Here is a 25529-nt window from a genome sequence, read left to right as displayed (position 1 = left end):
TTTTATGCCTTTAAAAAATCTTATTTATTACTATCATTTTAAAGTTTCTGAGGTCTTTCAGTCTACATTGCTTATATTTGTAAATAAATGAGCCATTTAATGTCATTGTGTGCTCAGTTGTATTTTACATTTTTATGATAATAAATTTCATTAACTTTTTTAACCTTAATAAACTAAGTAATTAATAATTAAATAATAATTTTTAAAATGCATTACTAGCACCATATATATTATGCTGTTTAATAACAGAATTTTTTCCTAGGGAAATTTTATATACAGTGATGTAAAATCTTCAGAATTTAGTTTAATTTTATATTTGTTTCAATACAAATATATATATATTTTTAATAAACTTGACCCCTTTATTCCAAATGTTACATGTGCCTTTCAGTAAAATATTGCTAGCAAAATATTTGTATTGTTAAAACTGAAGAAATGTTTACTTTGAAACAAATGTTAATTTTTATTCATAATTCATTTATTTTAATAGTAATACTGTTTTACCAATCCTTATGAAAATCTTTTGTGAGTTAAACTACGTAAATTACGACACAGATTTTTGTATTTTTAATTAATCATAAAACAGTTTAAAATTGAGCTTTTGATTAATTTATAATGAAATTATATGCAACTCCATTTCATATATATGAGCAAAAAAGGGCTGAATTTAAGGATTAATTTTGTATTTAAGAAGTTGGAATTGCAAATGGAAGATAAACAACTTTAAATCAACATCACAAAAGAAAGCACTTAATTTCTAAATTAGTGTGGGCTTATTCCTTATAATTCCTAACAACATGAAAGAATACAAAAAGTAGATGCCATTTAGGGTTGTTAACATTATCAAATGCTTTTCATGCAGTGAATGGTACATTTTAAAAAGATTGAAGCTAATCTGAAACATGAGTTTATGTTATGCTTTGATTGTTACAGTTTTTATGTGCTTAATACAAAGCATTTTTTATTTTCAAAACACTATTTGCATATTCCCATATGATTATTTATTGTCCCCTTATATGCCTTTCTAAAAACTATATCAGTTTTAGTATGCCACATTTAAAAAATATGTAAAAATAATTAGATTTATTTTTAACTTTTATAATAAATGAAAGCATATTTAATTTATTTCCCATCAAGTGTATGCAAGGAATTAGTATATAAAAATTTTTCTTCTTCCTCACTCCATGACTTTCATGGTGTAATTTAAAAACTTGTCTGGCTGGCACTCGGGAGGACCGGAATTTCTGGGGGTACATCACTAATTTTTCCTGTTTCATGCTTTGAAAGACACCTTATGACTGTACAGGTGGAAAATTAAAATGTGGTGAATGACTATTCATCACAACCAAGATTTGATGTTCCTTCCTCTCACTTGCCCCTTTGAGTGGAAGAAAATATAGAGTTTTCTCCATCCTTAGCAGTTGTTTTCATGATGTAATTAGAAGCATGTTTGGATGACATTTGGGAGGTCCAGAGTTCAAATCCCAGTAAGAGCAGTGTTCATTTTTTACATTTTCTGTTCTGAAATAAACTTGATGACTCAAAAATGTGTATCTTCAACTTATTAAGTTATATACTACAAATTATTTGTTATACCATTTTTTCCTTCACTTTGTTAAGCATCTTCAGAAATGTAGTTTTTTCTATATTTGTGTAGACATTTTATTATTCACCCCTTTTACAATGTCTCTTTATATCAGAAATATAACCTTCATGTGTGTTTGTTCTTGTTTAAGGTTGCACATTTGTTAGAAAGACATTTATAAATATTGTTTCCTAGGCAGACAAATTTCAGTACATACTTTCATTGTTTCAGGTATTTTAAAATTCATACTGAAGACATTTGCCTGAAGAAATCAATATTATTAAATTTCTATTTCATTCCACTTTATACAATTATTACTAATAAAGGCCATAGTATAAGCATTGATTGAATTCTTATTGTGATGCGTAGCATTCATTCTTTGAGTGGAATGTAAATTTATAACCATCAAATTCTTATAATTTGATTCTTGAAAATTTATTCAAAATGAATTATTAATTGTAAAATAAAAGATTTCGAGAATTATTTATGTTAATAGTATATGTAAACATAAATATAGCTGGGGCAGAATCTGCCATTGTTCTTTTTGAATCTTATGCTAAAAAATATTCAAAAAGGTCAAGCTTGCACTTTTCAGGGTGTTATCTGTTTTAATAAGCTGAATACATTGAAATTGAAAGTGCCTGTAATGAATGTGAATTTAACTTTTTTACCGTTTGGAAAAATTTTATTAACAGATTTAAGATCAGCTGGAAAAAATGTAGACTGACACTTTCACTTCCATTTAATAAACAAGTGCTGGGTGAGGGGACATTCAGAGTTAGGTAATTTTTATCAGTGATGCTTCCTGACTCTTTTCTCTTTTCAATTTGTAATTTGATCAAGCTAAGGTGTAATCCCGATAACAACATAAAATCTGCAGAGTAGAAATATTTCTCTGGCAGCCGAACAAGACATCAAAGTAGGAAAATGCATCTTGCTAACTAATGAATGGGAGGAAAAAATTTCGTAATTGTATTAAATGGAACATCATTTACTTTTGAGGTAGTTTGAGTCAAAATTGTGACAATTTATGGGAAGGATTATTTAATCTCAATGTTAATCATTGTCCTTAAGTAAATGCGTTTTTCTTAAAAATGTTGTGATTGGGGAAGGAAATAATATGTAATTTTTAATTTAACATATAAAAATGGTATTTGTTCAATCAAAATGTTTTATAACTGTATGTTAAAGCAAAACTGTTTAATAAACTGATTATAATCTCTGCATGATTATGTATGAAATTGCAACTAACTTGACCTTTTTTTATGTCTAGGAAGAAAGTCTATTTTTATTTAATTTTTTTTTCTTTTGCAGATTGTAGTGTGATTGGTTCTAGACTTATATTTGTATTGGATGATTTGCTTTGGGTTCTCACCGATGCTCAGCTTGTTGCTGCTCTGCATTTTTTACAGTCTTTAAGTGGTTTGGTTCAAAAAGCTACTGAGGTTACTCAAAAACTGAAAGCTAAACAAAAATTAGAGGTAATAATAGAATGAAAGAAAACCTGTATGTATTGGGGAAGTAGTCACTTTTTGTCAATGTAACTCGACTTAATTATACATGGTTTAATTTATAGGGTTTTACTTGATCTGGTAATGTTAATTTGTCCCAAAACCCTAATAGCAGCAAAACAAATTATTACTGCATGTGAAGTAAATACAAACTGATGAGAAGGTTTAAATAACCTTTTTATTTAAGCAGGATTTAGAATATAAATGTACTCTATTGTGCAACAATATCAGCCACAGCTCGTGGTAATGCAACTAAATACAGTAGATAAATTTTAGTCAAACGTGGAATAATAATTAAAAACTACACAATTAAGCATTACAGTAAGCAGCTGTCTCAGAAACTCAGTGTCATAATGAAAGTGTTGGCAGTGATAGAACGCAAAGCCAAATAATTGCAGCTATCAGCACTGGAAGAAAACTAACATGTAGTGGGCATTTCAAGCCAAAAACATGCTCTGTCTTAAAATCCAAAAGCTTCAGTTTAAATACTTGCTGTCCACCTCATTTGCATTTTGGTGAGGAATACTCCTTTCTGTAATTTTGAGCCTGTTGCAATTTTTTTCCATAAGATTTGCGTGAATATGCCCAGACTGGGCAGGCATAGCATAGTATGGGATGCAATACAGTTTTATAAATAAGCAACTTGTCTATTGAAAGTACACTGTTTCGAGAAATTAAGGGGTGAAGTGTGACTTTAGTAACTCGAAAATTATTAAGTATAGATGTTATGTTTAGGTACCATGATAGAGTTTTAATGAGAATCATCCCAAGATAAAGGACTTGCCTGGCCCATGGGATGACTTCTCCAAAGAGTTGCAGGTTTTGTTTGAATTTAATCTTCTTGGTGAACAGAATTGCTTGAGTCTTGTCCACATTAACTTTGATTTTCCATTTTGTCAGCCAAGTCTCAAGTATGTTTATATAGTCCTGTAGTCGTTGTATTGCTGGACTAACAAATGCACTTTGTGAGAGGATTGCAGTGCCATCAGCATACATTGCGAGTGTTGTGTTCTGTGTAGTGGGAATATCGTTCATGTAGATATTGAATAAAGTAGGTCCAAGCATACTTCCCTGGGGGAGCCCAGCAAGGATTGCCCTACGTGTTGAGAGTGTATTTGAGATGCGAACGACAAAGTGTCTACTGGTTAGATAGGATTTAACTATGTTTGTAATGTAACCTGGGAAGACCAGGTTGTGTAGTTTGTAGTGAGTGCATCCAGCCATACACGGTCAAAGACTTTTGCTAAGTCTAAGAACAGTCCTCCTGTTACTTTCTTTTTCTGTAGCCCTTCACTGATAAGTTCTACAATACTGTATAGCTGGTTGACCGTAGAATGTCTGCTTCAAAATATGAATTGGTGAGGAATGATGATGCTATTCTGTTCCAGATGTTGATTAATCCTGGTTAGTAGTACAGCCTCCATAATTTTGCTAAGTGAGGATAGCAGACTTATCGGGCGGTATGACTCTGGTGAGCTTCCAGACTTTTTGGGTTTCAGAATTGGTGTGGAAATGCTGCCATATGAGTATAAGGTTGACAATCTTTGTGAAGAACAGTAGGATTTTAACTGGAAATTTCTTGATCATTCTATTGCTTATGGTGTCATAACCAGGGCTCTTGTTGTTCTTCAGCTTTTTAATGTAGGAGCAAACCTCCGATGGCATGACTAGGATCGTCTACTTGGCATATAGTTGTTGTGAAAGTCAGTAATTAACTGTTCTGTAATGGGGTCGTAAATGTTGTTAGTGAAAAATTAAGATTCCACATGCTGTGCTAAAAGTTTTGCTTTCTCAGTATCTGTGTAATGGATCCTTTGAGGGCCTTTTATCCTTTGGGGGCAGAATGTTGTTGTGGCATTTTTTATACCTTTTGATCGCTTTCCATATGGAGTTATCGTCTCTGGAGAGGGACTCCAGGTAGTTAGCCCAGTGGAGTTGTGAGTAATAATTAATGCGAGACTTGACTGTATCACACAGCCTATTGAAAATAGTTTTGTTCTGTCTGGATCTGGTTCTCTGAAATTCTCTCCTGGCACCATTGTGTTTTTTGATGAGCTGACTAAGTTCCTTGTATCTGACAGATTTAGGCTGTTTCATTTCTCTCTGAGCACTTTGGCATTTTGTACTGCACAGGTAAACTCCTTGATTAAAGTATAAATGTCATTGCCTGAATGTACTGTTGGAGTTGTATACTGAATGTTGTTTAGAGCTTTGGCAAAAATTTGCTGGTCAGTTTTAAAGGCTCTTTTGACTGGTGTAGTGTAACTACTGATGTCCAGTATCAAACAGATCAGATTGTGGTCGGAAGATAATTCATTCAACACAGAAACATCCAGCAGAACACTGGTGTTTCTGAGAAGGAAGAAGTCTAAGATACTAGAGGAACCAGTAGTATATCGTGTTGGGGTACATGGAGCTGCTAATCTGAAATGGGACCCTGTGTGCCAAGTTGAATATGACATTGCCAATAGTGTTAGAATTATAGCAGTTCCATGTGTGGTATCTAACGTTCAGGTCTCCACCTATAATTGTGTACCAAGTGTGAGTAATGTGTTGAGATCTGCCTCAACAGCTGTGCGGAGTTTTGATGGTGGTATATATAAGTGGAGACAAACGTGTATGTTGTGCCTGTGTTTGTTGTGATGGAGATAGCTGTGGCTTCAATGGCTGAAAGCTGTGGGATTGTTATTTGATAGTGAGGAATGCAGCATTTTGATAGTGAGGAATACAGTGTTTTGATAGTGAGGAATGCAAAGGCCAGTAATGGAGAATATAATATTCAACAAAAGCAAGCAAATGTGATTTTTCTCCCAGACTAACAGATTCCAGCATGCTACTTTCAAATACATGCTGGCTAGGGAAGTTGCACTTTGGCTAATGAGTGACCATTGATTGTCACTGTATTAATGTTAGACAAAATTAAATTTTGGCTGTTGAATGGCTGTTGGGGATTATAATTTTTTTTAAATTTAAATTGCACAAAAGTGAAGGCCCAGTGTTGCCATGTTTATATTTCATTTTATGAGATTTTAAATTGATCTGAAACTGAAGTCCAGAAATATTCGGAATCACTAAGGCCCCTAGCAATTCCAAGTCTTGCACTTTGTACTTTTTTTTGGGGGGGGGCTTAGAATGTGTGCTCTCTCGAAATGCTGTTCAAGTAATATTTTCATATTCTAATAAAGGTAGTCCAACTACTTATGATGTTCCTGTATTATTTGTTATTAACAGTTTATTTTTATGATTTGTTCATTTTTAAAATAAAAAATTTGTTTTCCATGGTACAATTTCATTACGTAAAATTTAGATATGTAGCATTTTCTGGGGCTTGCTAATAAAGATTTTTATTTATTTATTTATTTATTTTTTTTGTAGAATTTTATCTTTTTAAAATTTCATACACGTATTTTTGACACGCATATTGCTGCATTTTATTTATAATGCATGTTGCAATTATTATACATTGTTGTTAGTTTAGCTTATAATTTTGGTTGACTAAGACACACACATATGTATAAATTATTAATAAGCAAAATAATCTCAATTTAAAGCACTTCTTATTATACAGCCTCTGCTTTATAAATAAACAAAAATTTGTGATTAATTGGCAGTGCAAACCATCTTCCAATGGTCAGCAGTTCTAACAACAAACCTTTATAATTAGTTTGTGATGAAAAGAACTCTGAATAAGCCATGATATTGTCTATTGTCTTTTTCATACAAATGTTAACAATTCATGATCTCATAATTTTCTCATCATGATAAGAGCTTTGTGTATTTCATGTGTTAATGCATTTTCCTTTTTTCAAAAAATTGAGTCAAATGTTTGACTTACCTGAAAGCGAGGAAGGTGTAATACCTTTCTTCCAAAAAAGATGCATTTTATCTTGAATGCGAATATGACCATTTTATTGATATGTAATCTTATAACTAAATATCAATGAAACATGTGAAAGTGCAGTGTGAAAGTTGCACTTGAAGGAAAAGTATATGTTTCGATAATTGGTTCAGTATTTTCAGAAGACTGTAATAGTTCAGCAATTTATTTTCTCTTGAGCAGAGGAACTGATACAGATTAAGCAAATCACTCTTTATGAACATAGGACTGTTGACCAGAACAGTGTATGAAAGAGGTGGATTCTCTATATCCAGTCCAGCAACTCAATAAACAAATAGGAAAAAATTGGGGACATGCACAGCAATATGTTCATATGGGAAAGATAAACCCGGTAGGGCTCTCTTCCACAATTTTTCTTCCTCTCCTCTCTTTTCTGTCATTGGTCAATTACAATACTCTTCTATGCAAATGTTTTACACTGCCAGTTTTCATCATACATGTATTGTTCCAATGCCCTTTATGCTTTTTTAAGTATGCTGATCAGTTCGCACATGGAAAAGTGGCTGTTACCATTCGAAAATTTCAGAATTTGTTTTTATTTTAACTGTAACAGTTTTGTTGTTTCAAATCATCACAGTCTCGAGGGCATGCATATATATATATGTCATAATAAAAGCACAAGGAAAAGATGGAACACTGTAGATGCGTGATTAGACCCATACTGAAGAAGAATTTGATTGCGTAGTATTTAAAGAACTTGGCAGTTGAGGCAGTTTTAATTCCATTTTTATTTCCAATTGATATTTGTGGCCACAATCACTTGGCACTCTAGTCGTGCCTTTCCACAGAAGATTTACATTTTTTATATTGTTGGGATAGAAAGCAAGCCAGCGAAATTACATCTTAGCACAGTAGAGAGCAAAAGCTGAAGTGCGTAGTTATGAAGGATGGAGGCATGCAAAGAGAAAAGTTTTGGTTTACAATTCAGTGATTGGTCGTCAAGAGGCATCTGGTATTAACGGTTACGTAAGATCGCATGATTAATTTGAATGACGCAATGCAGATAAGTTATTATGATTTTAGAATAGAGAGGAAGAATTAATGTTTATAGTTATATTATAATTCTAATTCATACATTTTTATCTTACATATTCCCCCCTTCAAAAAGAAAAAGGCGTAGCGACAGAGAAGCCTTTTTAAAGAGAAAGAGTTAAAGCACTAGCAAATGTTAAAAAAAAAAAAAAAAAAAAAAAAAAACAAGTCATCAAATTTTTGTTCTGTAAAGTATAATTTATAAAGATAAATTTTTTTTTAAAATAAATTTTTAATTTTTAGAGTCCTATTCAATTTTTCAGCATTTCAGTCCAAAAGTCTTTTTGTTTGAGAATTTACATAATCATAATTCTTCAGGGAAGGTTCTTGTTATTACAGAATATCACAAAATAAACTTTTACATAATCATTACTTATAATTAAATGTAATGCACATAAATATTTATGATACTTATTTCTATACTGATAAATTATAATTTAACATAAAAAATAAAAGGATTAAGATTTTTCAGAATTGACACAATGCAGATAAGTTATTACGATTTTAGAATAGAGAGGAAATGCACATAAATATTTATGATATTTATTTCTATACTGATAAATTATAATTTAACATCAAAATTAAAGGATTAAGATTTTCAGAATTTACGCAATGCAGATAAGTTATTACGATTTTAGAATAGAGAGGAAGAATTAATGTTTATAGTTATATTATAATTCTAATTCATACATTTTTATCTTACATATATACAGTCAAAAGTCGTTAATCCGGACTCATCAAGACTTTGGCGATTCCGGATTATCGATTTTTTTGGATTTTAGATCATCAGTTTAAATCTGGTAAGATGGCATGCAGAAATTCTAAAATTAAAAATATGAAACCATAATTTATGAAATAAAGAACAATTATGATCTAAAGGGTATCAAAATTTACGGGGGGGGGAAAGAGGCTTAATATTTATTTGTTTACTTTATTAAACATTTCTTTCAATGTAAGTTGTTTAAGTTGCTTCGTTTTATTTGATAATACTTTCTCTTTAATTCTATAAACAGACATAATTTCTTGTTCAGTTATAAAGTTCTGCTGTTTAAGTCCTATAATTGCTGTGTCGAGAATACCGACTAATTTGTCAATCGAAATTTTTTCGTTTTCAATAACCTCTGCGTCACTTTCTTCACTGTCGGAAGCGAATTATAATGACGAGGAATTTGATTTAAATCATATCAAAGACGGAGTACATCGAGATGAAATACTACATTTAGTAAGGAATTATAAGCCAAATAAATTAAAAACATCTGCTCTGAAGGTAAGGATAGTGCTGACAGATCAACTTCCAATTCATTGAGCGCCGCGACGTCCCCCCCCCTGCGCCACAGAGCAGCGTGAAATTGATAAACAGATTTCGGAATGTTTAGAGAAACGAAAGATATGCCTTTATCCATTTTTTGCAGCAATTCCACTTTATGTTTAATGGACTTCGAAACATACTTTCGCTTTGTAGATCCTTTACATATTAGTAAATATATATCGGAAATTCTATTTGACAGAATCGAAAGTTCAAGCTTACTTTTATAAAATTGCTCTAACAGTCTGCAAAAAATAATGAGCTGGATCCAATTCGAAGATTAAGGAACAACGCAATCTGCAACATTAACTGAATTAGATAATTTTAGCTTAGCTTATACCATCCGTTATACATTAAACGCGCAAGCATAAACGTATTATGCGCATGCGCACACGCATATTCGCAGCCATAAAGGTCTTACGCGCATTAGACGCATGCACGGAAAGTTTGTAGCTTTGAGGTCCAGATTATAGATCATTCCGGATTATGGGTGTTCGAATTAACGACTTTTGACTATATATATATATGTAAGATAAAAAATATGAAAGCAAACTTCTAAATTTAATTCACTATAAGCTCTTTTACTTTTTATTTCATTTGGGAACTTCATCTATCTGTCCTAAAAGTAGCGCTTAAGTCTAAACTGCGTTATTAAAATGAATCATGCGATCTCACGTAACCCTCAATGCAGATGCCTCTTGATCAAACACCGAATTGTAAACAATAACTACAAACTGACTCCCTCCCTTCTTTCTAGGAACTGATGCGTCACTTTTCGCTTAAGCTTTCTTCCTTGCCAGAAGCTTTGCAGCTGCCTTCATGTGTGCTGATCATTACGAATATGTGCTGATCTAACAAAAATATAGAGTGCATAAGACGCTCGTCCGTATGTGAACCAAATATTGCAAATCCCAACTTGTTTTCCTCAATAATTGTAGTTATTTTGAATCCGGGCATGTTTGTCTTGCCAAGTTTCTTCACTATTCGTCTATTACGCTACCACTAAGCTCCAAATCATTCATTTTATATCATGACATTAAAAATCCAATGGGAAGAGTATCTGCAAGTTCAACGTTCTTAAAGTTAGATATCATTGAGTATCTATATAGGGTACTCACTTTATTTTGCAAATTCTTCAGGAAAAGTGCGTGGAACTAACTCCCAATGCAGTGCTTCCAAAATTTGTGCATTCATTACATATATATATATGTGCTTGCATATGTATATTGCTTGCATATGTATATATATGTGCTTGCATATGTATATTGGTGGTGATAAATATATTTAAAATATGTATATATAGTCAAAAGTCATTAATTTGGACACCCATAATCCGGAATGATCTATAATCTGGACCTCAAAGCTGCAAACTTTCTGCGCCTAGGCATTTACACATGCGCATAAGACCTTTATAGCTGCGCATAATACATTTACGCATGCACGTTTAATGTATAAGGGACGGTATAAGTTAAATTATCTAGTTATCTATTTCAGTTAATGTTGCAGATTGCATTGTTCCTTAATCTTCCAATTGGATCCGGCTTATTATTTTTTGCAGACTGTTAGAGCAATTTTATAAAAGTAAGCTTGAACTTTCGATTATGTCAAATAGAATTTTTGATGCTGGAGCTCCCAAAGGATCTACAAGGTGAAAATATGTTTCGATGTCCATCAAACAAAAAGTGGAATTGCTGCAAAAAATGGATAAAGGCATATTCTTCGTTTCTCTAACCATTCCGAAATCTGTTTATCAATTTCACACTGCTCTGCGTTTGGCGGGGGGGGGGGGGATAAGGATAGTGCTGATAGATGACCTTCCAATGAATTCGAACTCAGCACTATCCTTATCTTCAGGGAAGATGTTTTTATTTTATTTGGCTTATAATTCCTTACTAAATGTAGTATTTCATCTCGATGTACTCCGTCTTTGATATGATTTAAATCAAATTCCTCGTCATTATAATTCGCTTGCGATAGTGAAGAAAGTGACATAGAGGTTATTGAAAATGAAAAAATTTCGATTGACAAATTAGTCGGTATTCTCGACACAGCAATTATAGGACTTGAACAACGAAGCTTTGTAACTGAAGAAGAAATTATGTCTGTTTATAGAATTAACGAGAAAGTATTATCACATAAAACGAAGCAACTTAAACAACTTACATTGAAAGAAATTACATTCTAGTTTATTGAAAGAAATGTTTAATAAAGTAAACAAATAAATATTAAGCTTTTTTTTTTTTTTTTTTTTTTTTTTTTTTTTGTAAATTTTGATACCCTTTAGATCATAATTGTTCATTATTTCATAAATTGCGGTTTCATATTTTTAGTTTTATAATTTCTGCATGCCATCTTACCAGATTTAAACGGATGATCTATAATCCGGAATAATCGATAATCCGAAATTGCTGAAGTCCCGATGAGTCCGGAGTAATGACTTTTGACTGTATATAAATATATTATATGTTACATATGTATGTATATATATATATATATTATATGTTACAAGTATTAAGGTACCACTGTATGTACTGTTGCCACAGTATTTTAATTTTTGCCAATGAAGCCAAAAATGGCAAACCTAAACGTCACTACTGTAACAATCTTATTCATAGCTTCGATTGTGTTCTAAATGAAAGTGCTCAAAGTTTTTAATTACTTCTTGTGAGTTTTTATTCAAGTCTTTTAACTAAGGTTTTATAATTTCACTCATGTTTTAAATGTGCTCTTAGTTTAAAGGTAAATTTTAATTTGAATTTTTCACTAAAGTATTTTATTATTTCACGTACGTTTTTAATTCTTTGAATAGAATTCTCTTTATTCAAGATTTTAATTTATTCCCCCCCCTTGTTTTGTGGAGAGGCCAGAAGTTTTTAATTAACTATTGTAATTAAAATACACTGAAGTGGTTGATCGGCTAATTCTGGATACCAAAAAAAGCAAGGATTTTTGTGGAAGAGAGATTTCAATTAATTTTAATGTCGCCCCTTCCTGATGAAGTGGCAATGAGGTTGATTGAATTCCTCTTCCATTATGTTCTTTCTTCTTTAAATTTCATTAGTTTTTTTTTAAATGGGGTATTGCTTGTTTGAAGAGTTTTGGTTTTAACATTTATCAAATTCTTTATTGCATTTATAGGATTATTTGAAATTTATTACTTATGAATTGCAATTTTTTGTCTTTGGGAAAAATTGGTTTTAAATTTTGTACTTTATGTCTTTACTGATAATTTTTCAGCAGCTTAATGCATTAAAATTCTAAACATGATTAATATATATTTTTAAAAAGTTGTTGTGTAGTTTTATACATGTAAAATATAACAAAATACGATAGGTGCATTAAGAAATAATTTTCGACCTCAAAATTAACTGTTCTAGATTTTATGTCCCCCCCCCCGCAAATTCATTTGTTCTTCCTAATTCGAGGTCTTCTTTCCATGTTGTATAACACTGCTTGAAAAAGATAACCAAAACTAAAATTAACCAATCATAGCTTTGAGTACTTTCTCTCTCTCTCTATATATATATGTGTGATAAAAACAAACTTAGAAGTAATGACTAGCAGAAATTTTGATGGCATAGAAGTGTTGATCCATAATGAATAGGAAATTGGAGGCATCACTGATTAAATCTTCATTTTTTATTTCCGCAAACATGTTGTGGCCACAAACAAGTTGGCACACTAATTGTGCCTATTCCAAAAAGCTTACATTTTAGATAATTTTGCAGTAAGATGCAGGAGCAGACAGACAGCAGTCGAGTAGACCTTAGTTGAAAGAAAATACGCTGAAAGCAAGTGCATTATGCTCAGGATGAAATCTTAATTCAGACTGAGTTAGTTTTGGTTCTCAATGCAGTTGAATTGGATAGTTAATATTGCTATAAAATTACTATTGGCTGCTTGAGTTTTAGTTGCATTTACATCACCAGAATTATGTAAGAGTCATATGACATGGATTAATCTGGAAATGATGCAGTGCAGAGAGAGGTTACTATTTTTAGAATTGAGAAGGAAAATTAATTTACGCTGCATATTTAATCTTTTACATATTCTTTATTTTTCTTACATATTCCACCCCTTCAAGGAGAAAAAAGGCATTGCGACACAGAAGCCTTTTTAAAGAAAAAGACGTTAAAGTTCTAGCAAATGAAGAAAAAGTAAATCATAAGATTTTGATCAGCAATAATTAAATAAAGAACTATAAAGTATAGTTTATAAATATGAATTAAAAAAAATTAGAGTCCTATTGAATTTTTGAGAATTTCAGTCCAAAAGTCTTTTTGTTTGAGATTTCACATAATCATGGTTCTTGTTATCACAGAATATCACAAATAAAACCTTTTAGATAATCATTACTTATAATTAATTGTAACACACATAAGTATTTATGATACTAATTTTCATATTGATATACTGTATTTTAACACCATAAACAATAGGGATAATGCTTTCAGAAATGTTATGGTTTCATCATTATTATCTTTTATTTTCAATTCGTGATTTTACCAAACTGGAAGACCTTGCAGTACTTCTAAACAAACATATCCAACATTAGGGCTATCCTCTTGATCTCTACATTAGGGCTATCCTCTTGAACCAGTATGTTCTCTGCACTGGTTGCTCAGGGTGCCTAGGTAGTTACTTGAAAAGGCCTCCGTTCCTTGCATAAGATAACTGGCCTTTCAGAACTGCACTAATACATTCTATAATTAAAAAAAGCATAATAATAATATATAGAAAAATCACAATCATAAAATGAGAGCCTCCAGCATTACCTTATATGAAGAGGGTAAGAGGAACAACTGTACAGAGGTAATAACAGGCTTCTGTTTTGGAACCAGTACTCCTCAACATACGCTATACTTAATGTACAATGAGCCATAAATTTGAATATGCATTTACCGTAATTTCATATTACTTATCTGTACTAATTTCACTTATTTTTACATCCACTTCATTTTAAAAATAATTATACAATTCTTATTCAAAATTTTCAACACAAATTCCAAAATATAATTTATCTTAACAGCCTTCCCTAAAAATAATTAAAAATGTAAGAATTCTTTACTTACTTTACTAAATTATTAGAATTCAAATTTCTAATATCATTAAATTGTTTTTCATATCACAGTGTTGCATATATACGTATATATATAGGGGTTGTTCAAAAATATGGAAACTCCTCATAAAATGCATGTTTAACTGAAATATATATTCTTGCAAAAGCTGTTGGTGGCACTGATGTGTTTCCTCACTAACACCGCTCGTACAGCATCCTCATTATCTTACGAGTGTCATTCGTTATCAAGACAGTGCTCTGTGCATTTGTGAGGGCATTATGTCGCTGCTTAATAAATTGGCAAATCGTTGGGGCTCGAATGGTGTGTGCTTCTGTAACCAACATAGCTGAAGTGTTTGGGGTTTCAAGAGGCACAATATTTTAAGATTTTTAACTCATACAGGAAAACCAGAAAAACCACATTTGCTATATCATATAGCGGATGAAAATGTGTGTTGAGTGATTTTGACAGATGATCATTAAAGAGGATTATGATGAAAAATAAGAGGACTACAGCCACAAAGTTGACTGCTGAACTGAATGTCGCACTCGCAAATCCAACATTATTAAACATTATTAAATATTTGCAAACATTATTAAATATTAACAATTGAGTCATCATAGGTGGAGACTTTAACGCACATCACTGCACATGGAATTGCTAGGATATTAATCCACATGGATGCATTATTCATAACATTGCCAAGGCGGCCAATATTAATCTAGTAGTTTCAGTGAAACCAACACAACTGTGGGATAGGTAGACGATCTATTACGGACTTTTTCATTCTAAAAAACATTAACTCCCCAAGTTATGTTGAAAGTCTGTCAGAACTATCCTCAGACCGCAATCCTGTAATGATAGAAATTACTACCAATTCTTACAGTACGTCGCACAAAAGAGCCCTTATTACTAACTGGGCAGGATATGCCAAAGCTCTAAACAACACTCAGTACCCTACCAATACGATACATTCGAGGAATGAGTTAGATGCTTTTACAGAAGAACTCGCTGAAGAACTCCACAATGCACTATTGAATAATAGCCAATCTGTAAGAGAAGATAAGAGGTACAAGAACAGTTCCATCCATGAGTTAATTAGAAATAGAAACCAAGTTTGCAAGCAATATCAGCGTTTCAGATCTTCCATGGATAAAATCCTATTAAATTGACTCAATCAGCAAGTCAGGACTCTACTAAAAACATGCACAACTCAACTGGACCAGACATTCAGAATCACTTTCTACAGATGATAATTCACTGTGGAGTGCTTTTTCTAAATTTAAACGACGCAACACGAATATTCCGCTCATTAATACCCGACCGGGATCGTTTACACTCATTTCTCAAAATAAATGACTACTCTTCTCAATTTCATACACACAACATCTCACACCCTCAAACAGAACAATCAGTTATATCCCTCATTACCCAATTCCAATCAAAAACACACACAAACAACACACCCTTAATCACGCCTTCAGAGGTCATTAGTTATGCCGAGAAGAAAAAAAAATGGAAAAGTCCCGGTTTGGACAAGATCAGCACCAAAATGATCAAGGAGATGGGAGCAAAGATGCTGTGTAAATTCACTAAACTTCTAAACGCAATGCTAAGACTGCAGTATTTCCGACAATATGGAAAACTGCAATCATTTCTCCGATTCTGAAACCAGGGAAAGACCTCACCCTGGCTGCATCATGCAGGCCGATAAGCCTCTTATCGACCCTGAGCAAAGTAGTAGAAGCTGTTATACTGAAAAGAATTCAAGTTTTCCTGCAGGATAACAACATTCTTATCCCACAGCAGTATGGTTTTATAAGTAAGCTTTCAACCACCCACCAACTTTATCGTTTCACATAAATGATTGCAAATGGACTCGAGCAGAAACTTATCACTTGAGTTCTCTTTCTCGATATTTCGAAAACCTTTGACTGTGTATGGTTAACAGGGCCTCACCTACAAATTAATCATTCTGGGTTTCCCAGCTTACATCATAAACCTCATTAATTCGTATCTTTATGATAGACACTTTGTCGATCGTTATAACAATGTTCACTCCACACGAAAAGTAACTTCCGCTGGCTTGCCGCAAGGAAGTCTACTTTCGCCCGCTTTATTTTCAGTTTATACGAACGACATCCCACACAACCCCCTCACTAGACTAGCACTTTATGCAGATGGCACTGCAATCCTTTACCAAAACATGTCTTTGGCCGCAGTTGTACAAACATTATAAGAACACATCTCTGCACTAGAGTCCTGAATAATAAAATGGAAGATAAAAACGAATGTTGATAAATCTGAAGCTGTTTACTTCACATATAAAAGAAACATAGACCTGGACATCACTCTCAAGATATATAGCGTCAGCATTCCCTGGGTCAAGCAAGTCAAATACTTTGGTGTCATATTAGACCAAAAACTCACTTAGATCCCACACATTACATATATCTTAAATAAGTTTTGCGGTACTAAAGCTTTACTCAATTCCTTAATTGCCTGAAACTCTGTTTTATCTATTGAAAATAAACTTCATGTAAACAGATCCATGCTGCGACCAATTATTACCTACGCCTGTCCCATCTGGGTTTTTGTGTGTAAAACTAGGATGTTAAAAATTCAGCAAAGCCAAAACGTAACGCTCAGGAGAATGACCAATAGTTCCTGGTTTTTCAGGAATGAGGTTATTTATAACAAACTGAATATTGATAAAATTAACATGTGTATAGCAAAAATAGCGAGGAAATTCTTGAATAATATTGAAAAAGTTCAAAATAGCTCCATCCCCAGCTTGAACTATGATTATGCAAGCAATGACAACAGAAAAAGACCAGGAGTGGTTCTTCTCCACCTAAATGATTGAGACTTAATGTGCTGCTATAGTTAGTATCAAATCTCTGCCCCTGAATCTCTTTTACATTTTAATCTTTAAATTTTAAATAAAAAATATATATTTAATTTAGATAACTTTATGCTTTTAATTTAATTTCTTTCGACACACATAAGTTTTTCCATTTAGGATCAATTTGCTGCATTTATTTCTTCCTCATTTTTAAATTTCAACTGTCGAGATATTATTTCTCAGTATGTACTACAATTCTGGAATGAATTTTGAAAATGAAATGTAAGTCTCTCTCAATAGTTGTTTAGGCCTACCATTTTATTACATAATCCTTTTACTTGGTTGTTAATATTTTTATTCTTTATTTTACGAAATGATGTTGTTAATATGACTTGGAATATTAACTTAGTACTTAATTCTGCTCCCTGACCAATGCCTGAGTTTCAAGTTAATGCACTTGCTTTCCACCCACATCATTGGATCTTTTACACCAGTAGCTCCTTCCCTTTGTTCAAAGGACTTCTCTCTCCACCCATGCATCGAACATTTGAGCTACAGATGCTCGGAAAATAGTATGCTATTCCATCGGCTCCGCAAAGATCTCATATTAGCTGATCCAGTTGACATTATTGCTTTTCCATCATCTTCGGACATTGTACATCTGAGCGACAGAACTGATCTCCTAATCTGTATATGCGAGAGGCTCATCACTCAATCTCACGAGAATTTTTATCTCATCTGATTTTGCCAAGATATGTTAGGGACATTATGTTCTTTTCTGCACAAGTTACACACAGGATGTGGCTACCAGCCTAGGTGCCTGATAAAAGTGTGCAAACACCTGAGCCTCCGAGAAGATTAGAAGTTTAGAATTCTGGTGGTTTTCGTACATCTTATTAGTCACAACAATGTGCTTTTATTTTGGTTGTGTCTAACCCTTGTATATATTGTATGTGTAGATGTATGTGTACTATGCATTTAAAATTAAATTGTTTGGGCCTAGGATGTGGATTATAATTTATTTGTAGTTTATATTTGTATATATATGTCTATATACTTTGATCAAAATAGTTATAGGTTTTTGCTTATGTGAAAAAAATTACAACTAAATCTGGATTGTATTTTTAATTTAGCAACAGCCAGATAAGCACATTCAAAGTAGCCATTCAAAGACACACACCACATTATCCCCTGCATTTTATCACCATGATGTTGTAGAGACTTCATATCATGTTTTATGTAGTAGAATTGATTTGCATTTATGTGATGACATGGATCCAAAAGGTTTGTATCATTTGCTTGGTTTTTAATGTATGTGCTTTTGATGTGCTTTAATTAATACTTTAATATATATACTTTAATTAGAAAATTTTGCTGTATGTTCATGCCAGATCAAGCTAATATAACTAAACGTTGAAGTATTAAAACATGAAAATTAAAAATGAATATTTATTGATATTTTTCATCGCTTCATATGATTTTTAGAAAATTCACTTTCCTGAATGTTAATATGTAGTTTTTTAATCCAACAGCGGAGTGCTAACCAATTTAGAGCCTATCAGGGTATCATTGGCATCTGTCGGCAGTTTAACCATCTTAAAGATATTCTGTTTAAAACGTTTCATTTAGAGACACAATTTGTTTTTCATCTCAGAATAATTGTGTTTCATAAATTTTATTTGTAATGCTGTTTACTTTTTAACGTTTATGCAAAATGTTTGATTGAAATCGTTATGTATATATATCATTGGAATATTTTTATTATAGTTGAGGAATATTATTTTTGTCATTATTTAATAGATGGTCGATCTCAACATGCACAGCTTAAAGGTGGAGGGGCATTACAAGTATCACTAGACAAACTAATTGTTGATTACTATCCGTATCATCGTGCTTGTAAGTTTTACTCTATTTTATATATTTTTCTATCTCTCTGTTTATTTACTATGATTTATCCTTGTAGTTACAAAGAGGATTTATAGTTGGTTACAGAAATATTTATTTTTCCTTAAAATTCTGCCTAATGATGAAATTCTTTTTTTTTTTTTTTTTTTTTTAATAGTCTCAAGTCGAGATCATTGGCTACATTATTCTGAGCCTTCATCCAGCCGTAGTTCCTGGATTCAACAACTTCTGACGCTATTTAATGAAAAGCTTCAAACCAAAGTTGATATTAGTACCGGATCAGAAAATCCTGCTGGAAAAGAAAGTCCAAAGCATAATATGCACAAATCCTCATCATCTACTGAAAATGTAAGTTCTGTAGCTTGTTATGTTACAGGTATGTTGAATTTTGCTGAAATATTGGTTCAAATAATTGGCCACTTATTGTTATACAAGACAAAAGTTTGAGTATGTTATATGTCAAGATTTTAATAGGTGGATCATGACACATTAAGGGAAAAAAATTGATTGTGTGAATGTATATATACAAATATATATATGAGATAAAAACTTTGAGAGGATCATGGGTGTAATACACACACCACAATTTTATATATAGAGTATCACATTTTAAATAACGGCATAGTTAGCAGCATGACAAAGCACAGCAGAATGAAACAGTGTCCTAGCCAGCACCAGAGCTGTGTATTTATCCAATATGGTAGTCTGTTAAGAGAAAGGTTTTGGTTTAGGTTAGAAAAGTTTCAGTTCCCAAGAATTCAAGTTTTGAAAAAGCTGTGTCATCAGCGTTATGCAAGCCTTGTGGCATAGATTAATCTAGAAATGATACAATCCAAAGGAGTTATGATTTTTAGAACAGAGAGGGAGAATTAAGGGGTTGACGTTAATTTGAATTATAATTTTGATTTACATATTTTTATCTTACACACACACACACACACACACATATATATATATATATATATATATACAGTCAAAAGTCATTAATTCGGACTCGTCGGGACTTCAGCGATTCCGGATTATCGATTTTTCCGGATTATAGATCATCAATTTAAATCTGGTAAAATGGCATGCAGAAATTCTAAAATTAAAAATATGAAACCGTAATTTACAAAATAAAGAACAATTATGATCTAAAGAGTATCAAAATTTACAACAAAAAGCTTAATATTTATTTGTTTACTTTATTAAACATTTCTTTCAATGTAAGTTGTTTAAGTTGCTTCGTTTTTTATGTGATAATACATTCTCTTTTATTCTATAAACAGACATAATTTCTTGTTCAGTTACAAAGTTCCACTGTTCAAGTCGTATAATTGCTGTGCCGAGAATACCGACTAATTTGTCAATCGAAATTTTTTCGTTTTCAATAACCTCTGTCACTTTCTTCGCTATCGGAAGCGAATTATAATGACGAGGCATTTGATTTAAATCATATCAAAGACGAAGTCAATCGAGATGAAATACTACATTGAGTAAGCAATTATAAGCCAAATAAAATAAAAACATCTGCCCTTAAGATAAGGATAGTGCTGACAGATCAACTTCCAATTCATTGCATGCCGCCACGCCACGGCGTTAAAGAAAAACAAAGTTTAGATAAACAAACGATATGCCTTTATCCATTTTTTGCAGCAATTCCTATTTTTGTTTAATGGACTCCGAAAGATACTTTCGCTTTGTATATCCTTTACATATTAGTAAATATATATCGGAAATTCTATTTGACATAATCAAAAGTTCAAGCTTACTTTTATAAAATTGCTCTAACAGTCTGCAAAAATTAATAAGCCGGATCCAATTCGAAGATTAAGGAACAACGCAATCTGCAACATTAACTGAAATAGATAATTAGATAATTTTAGCTTAACTTATCCCGTCCGTTATACATTAAACGCGCATTCATAAACGTATTTTGCGCACGCGCACACGCAAATTCGCAGCGGTAAAGGTCTTATGCGCATGTGTCAACGTGACGCATGCGCGTAAGACAGAAAGTTTGTAGCTTTGAGGTCCGGATTATGGGTGTCCGAATTAACAATATTTGACTGTATAATTTTTTTCCATTGGTGGGCACTTGCCTATAATGGCATTGGCCGCTCTTAAGGCCAGAAGTGATGGCCATTTTATTGTGGAAGCACCTAATAGATGAAGGGACAGACAATTTTACATTCATGCTTTCTCTGGGATTCGAACACGGGCCCTTCGGTATCGCAGTTAGGCCCCCTAACCGCTATACCACCTGGGCAGCCGTATATATATATATATATATATATATGTAAAACAAAAGTACTTATTTATAACAAATTGCCTAATACTTGCTCTAAGTTGGCCACCCCTGCTGCATATCATATTGTTGCATGCTAAGGTTTGTAGAGATATCTTTAATAATAACTATGAGCAAGTAGATATGGATACTTTATTGAAATAAATAATATCTGACAAAAAGAGAGGTATCTGCAAAACTTAAAGAGAAAAACAGATATTAGACATTATTTTCAACAGATGAAGAATATTGTAGGTCACTTGCACACTCCCAGAATAAATTCTAAAACAGTAATCTTAGGGGCCCACCAGTGGCCGAGTGGTAAAGTCGCTGAACACTGGTAGTTCGGTCCAAGGTTCGAATCCTGCGAACGGAATTGGGCATTTTTGTGGTTTTCCCCATGTGTAACGTGTATACGAGACAGTTTCCCTTAGAAAGTCCTCTATGAAGGCATCCCTCCCCTTAGGCAGATAGTCCTAGTGTGCTTTGCCATAATTAAATAAACCAAACCAATCTTAGTTAGGGCTCATTGTAATCACACAATTGTGAAGATTTGCTATGATAAGTTTTTGAGTTAACTGACTCCTATGACTCCAACAGAACCATATATAGGCTGGCCAGCACTTTTGGAAGCTTCAGGAAAAGTGCTATAATTTAAAAATGCATTTTCTGAAAACTTCCATGATAATATAAAGTTAGTCTGAAATCACTAAATGTTACCAGCTGTCAAGATTTCTCATAAGACACACACCACAGTAGTTTCTCTTTGTTCTGTCTGCCTAATTGAGCTGTTTCCCCAGTTTAAATGTTGATTTATTCAAAATTACAAGTTCTACAATAACATATGTCAACTCTACAATAACATATGTCAACTCTACAATAACATATGTCAAAATAACATACAAGTACAAAACTACACTTCTTTTACTCCACAGACCTAAGAAGAACTAAGAATAATAGAAGTTTCCACTTTACCACATTCTGAGATTCATATTTGTTGGCAAGTGGCCTAGTCATCTCACCACATTTTCTTCATTCATTCATAAAAACAAGATTTCAAAGAAAATTTTTCAAAAAAAAAAAAAAAAATCCACTAAGCCTTTTCACTCTGCTTAAAGCTTTGGCCATGCCAGGTACTTCAGGTAGCTATTATATAAAATGCACCAAATAAACAAACAGAAACACAAAAATCTATAAAAATATCAAAAACAAAAATGTAATCAAATAAACACAAAATATTTGCATAAATTTGCAACATTATATTTGCCCAAGTAAGATTAGATTAGAAGATCAAGTAATTCATATATTGTGCTGAAAAGAGAAACGTTATATAGTATTTGTTATATTTGATGGAAACATAGTATTTGTTAATTTGATGGAAATATTATATAGTATTTATTATATTTTGATGGAAACAAAAAAGCCCTTGTGATTAATTTCCTGGGATTTTATCATTGTAGATCAATTCTGCATCACCAAGTAGTCCAGAAGAAAAGCCTTTGCTAACTAGGAAAGCTAGCACAATTAGTAATTCATCAGGAACTTTAACACCTGATACATCTCGAAGAAGTCTAGGAGGATTAAGCCGTAAATCATCTCTGCAGTGGAATTATCGCTATTTGATGTCAAGTTGTTTTGTTTTGCGTCTGGAGGATATTGTTGCATATAAAGTATCAACTTCCACTTCTTCTCGAACGCATGCTGTAGAGAAGTTTTTAATTTACAATAAAAATGCTCATATGCCATCAGACATAAAAACTATACATCTAGAACAGACATCTTATTATTTACCTGGTGATATAGATTTTCCAGGTAATTTATACTTTTATTCCCAAATTTAGGAAAAAGTAGTTTTAAATGAATAAATATATGTTTTTGTTATTTAATTTCACATTTGCAATACATTTTGATTATTTATATTTTATTAATTGAATTATAGGGGCATTCCCCTTCTTCTGAGAAAAATATTTGCAGTAGCCCCTCCTCCCTTTTCTGTGAAAAATATTACAGCAGCACTCTTCTTCTGAGAATAGTACTGAGGATTAAAATTAATCAAATAAGCACAAACTGTATGTATTTGATTTATTTTAATTCTGATGTAAAGGAAGTGAAAATATTTTATAATTTCCAAAATGGGCTTTAAGTGAAAGGTATCCATAACATGATGAAAAATTATTGTTCAGATGCAACACTCACAGGCATAAGTATGAATATGCATATGCATTTCAGGTTGTTGTTTCATTTCTTGTGCAGGGATTTGACAGAAACATAATTTTATTATCTGAATAAATATTGTATTATCTGTGCTGCACAATATAATTGAATGTAACATTATGCAGCACAGGTTCAGTATTTTTCGTTGCTGTATTACCTATTTAAGAATTAGGCTAAACACAAAAAATTGTGTTTTAATTTTAAAATACTGTAACATGTATAGTTGCATCATTTAAAGCATTTTGTAATTGGAACTGTACGTGTTTGACAGCAGTTGTGAAAATAATGACAGTGTAATGATGTTTTTGATCACAGTATATGGTGTTAAAAATTGTGAAGTACCATAATTGAAAGTCGGGGAGATCTCAATTGAAGAACTGAAAATTGTACATTTTATTAATAGTAAGGAAATAGTCTTTCATGCATCCATTTTATAATGTGCCCTCTCTCTTTTTCTTTAAACATATGTATATGTAATGTTTTATTTTTCAGTTCCATCTCCAAATTTATTTCTTCATTTTGGACCTCTGAAGTTATATTTAGATACTCCAACTATTTTGTGGATTAATGCATTTTATTTAAACTTGCAAAAATGCCTGGTAAGCTTTATTAGTGTATCTGATTTATGTCTTATGCCATTTAGGTTTTATATCAGTTGCTGATAGATGCAAAATGTTATTTTAGATATCTATGAAAACTGGTGTTCCTGAAACACCATCCTATGTAAATATTAGAGCTGAAGCATTGCTGCCTCAGGTAAGATATATTTTCTTTAATTTAATGGCATTAACAAAATTATTAGAATGGTCTATTTTGTGTTCATTGTATTGACATTATCAGAAAGCACATGATATTTTCCTCTGCATTATTCAACATTAAAATTATCAATAACAATTAAAAAAAATATATAGCAGCATGTGTATGAATTATGTTAAGAAGTGTTTAAATTGGATTCTTTCAAAGGAAAACTTATAGGCTTTTTTTTAAATCATGAAAAATATATCTGGAAATTTTTTTGGTTTAACAAAAAGGAATTTTTTTATTAACTCAGTTTTATATTCTTCTATTAGTAGTAACATTTCTGCATTTGATACCATTACCTTCACATGAACTTCAATAATTTCCATTAGTTCATGATACATTGTGTCTCAATATGTTGTCTATCTTAGTATAGTAGTTTGCAAAGTAAAATATACATATATGTATCTTTTGCTTTGAAAAGTTAGGATGAGCTACAGGTAGTATGTCAAGAAGAAACTATAGATAATCATACAAAGCTTCATTTAAAAACTTTTATTGTATGTTCGATGTAGTGCCTATGCATATGAAACCTGAAAATTTAAAGAATTTTATGTTTTAACATGATCAAAATTTTTAGATTCATAGTTCAATACTTTTCTAGAGTATTCAAAATCAGATAATAGGGCTACTTAAAATTTGCAATGTACAGTTAACCTCCGAGCACGCACTCCAGAGGGCATATTCTTTGTTTCCTTATCTCCAATTTCCGTTTTTGGAAATGGGCGAAATCTTTTGTAGCTGAATTCAAGGTCACATTCTTGAAGCTGGGACATCTGTGGAGTGATTCTTAGAATACTTTTTTCGGATTGTACTGTCGGGGTATGTGACACCGTATGGCTTTTCACATCCCTCGGATTTTAATCCTCCCTATCTTAGTTAATCAACAAGAGATGGCATCTAAGTTATGATAAAGAAATGGAAAGTCTGAGAAATGTATTACAAACCATTTCAACAGATGATGAATCTTTCAGAGAGGAGGAAGAAGGAAAAAATAGGTGAAGAATACAACAGCAATCATAATTCATCAGCAGACAATGAAACAGATAGTAAATTAGAAATGAATCAAATGATAAAAATTATGTTTGTAAAATAGCTTGATATGGAAG

General features: G+C 32.2%; 1 protein-coding gene across 1 annotated transcript in view; it reads left to right on the top strand.

Moving 5' to 3' along the window:
* Nucleotides 1–25529, top strand: part of LOC118205714 (bridge-like lipid transfer protein family member 3B) — a 122019-nt gene that overhangs the window by 53620 nt on the left and 42870 nt on the right. Inside the window, exons 7-13 of the mRNA XM_085825687.1 lie at nucleotides 2900–3066; nucleotides 18371–18521; nucleotides 19038–19133; nucleotides 19300–19490; nucleotides 22869–23220; nucleotides 24115–24221; nucleotides 24307–24378. Coding sequence (XP_085681813.1) covers nucleotides 2900–3066; nucleotides 18371–18521; nucleotides 19038–19133; nucleotides 19300–19490; nucleotides 22869–23220; nucleotides 24115–24221; nucleotides 24307–24378 — 1136 coding nt within the window. The remainder of the gene's footprint in view (nucleotides 1–2899; nucleotides 3067–18370; nucleotides 18522–19037; nucleotides 19134–19299; nucleotides 19491–22868; nucleotides 23221–24114; nucleotides 24222–24306; nucleotides 24379–25529) is intronic.

This window comes from Stegodyphus dumicola, chromosome 10, assembly GCF_044657685.1.
Source record: "Stegodyphus dumicola isolate Sdum_Otavi_A_Nest chromosome 10, ASM4465768v1".
Taxonomy (NCBI): Eukaryota; Metazoa; Arthropoda; class Arachnida; order Araneae; family Eresidae; genus Stegodyphus; species Stegodyphus dumicola.
This window is presented reverse-complemented; position numbering and strand designations above follow the sequence as displayed.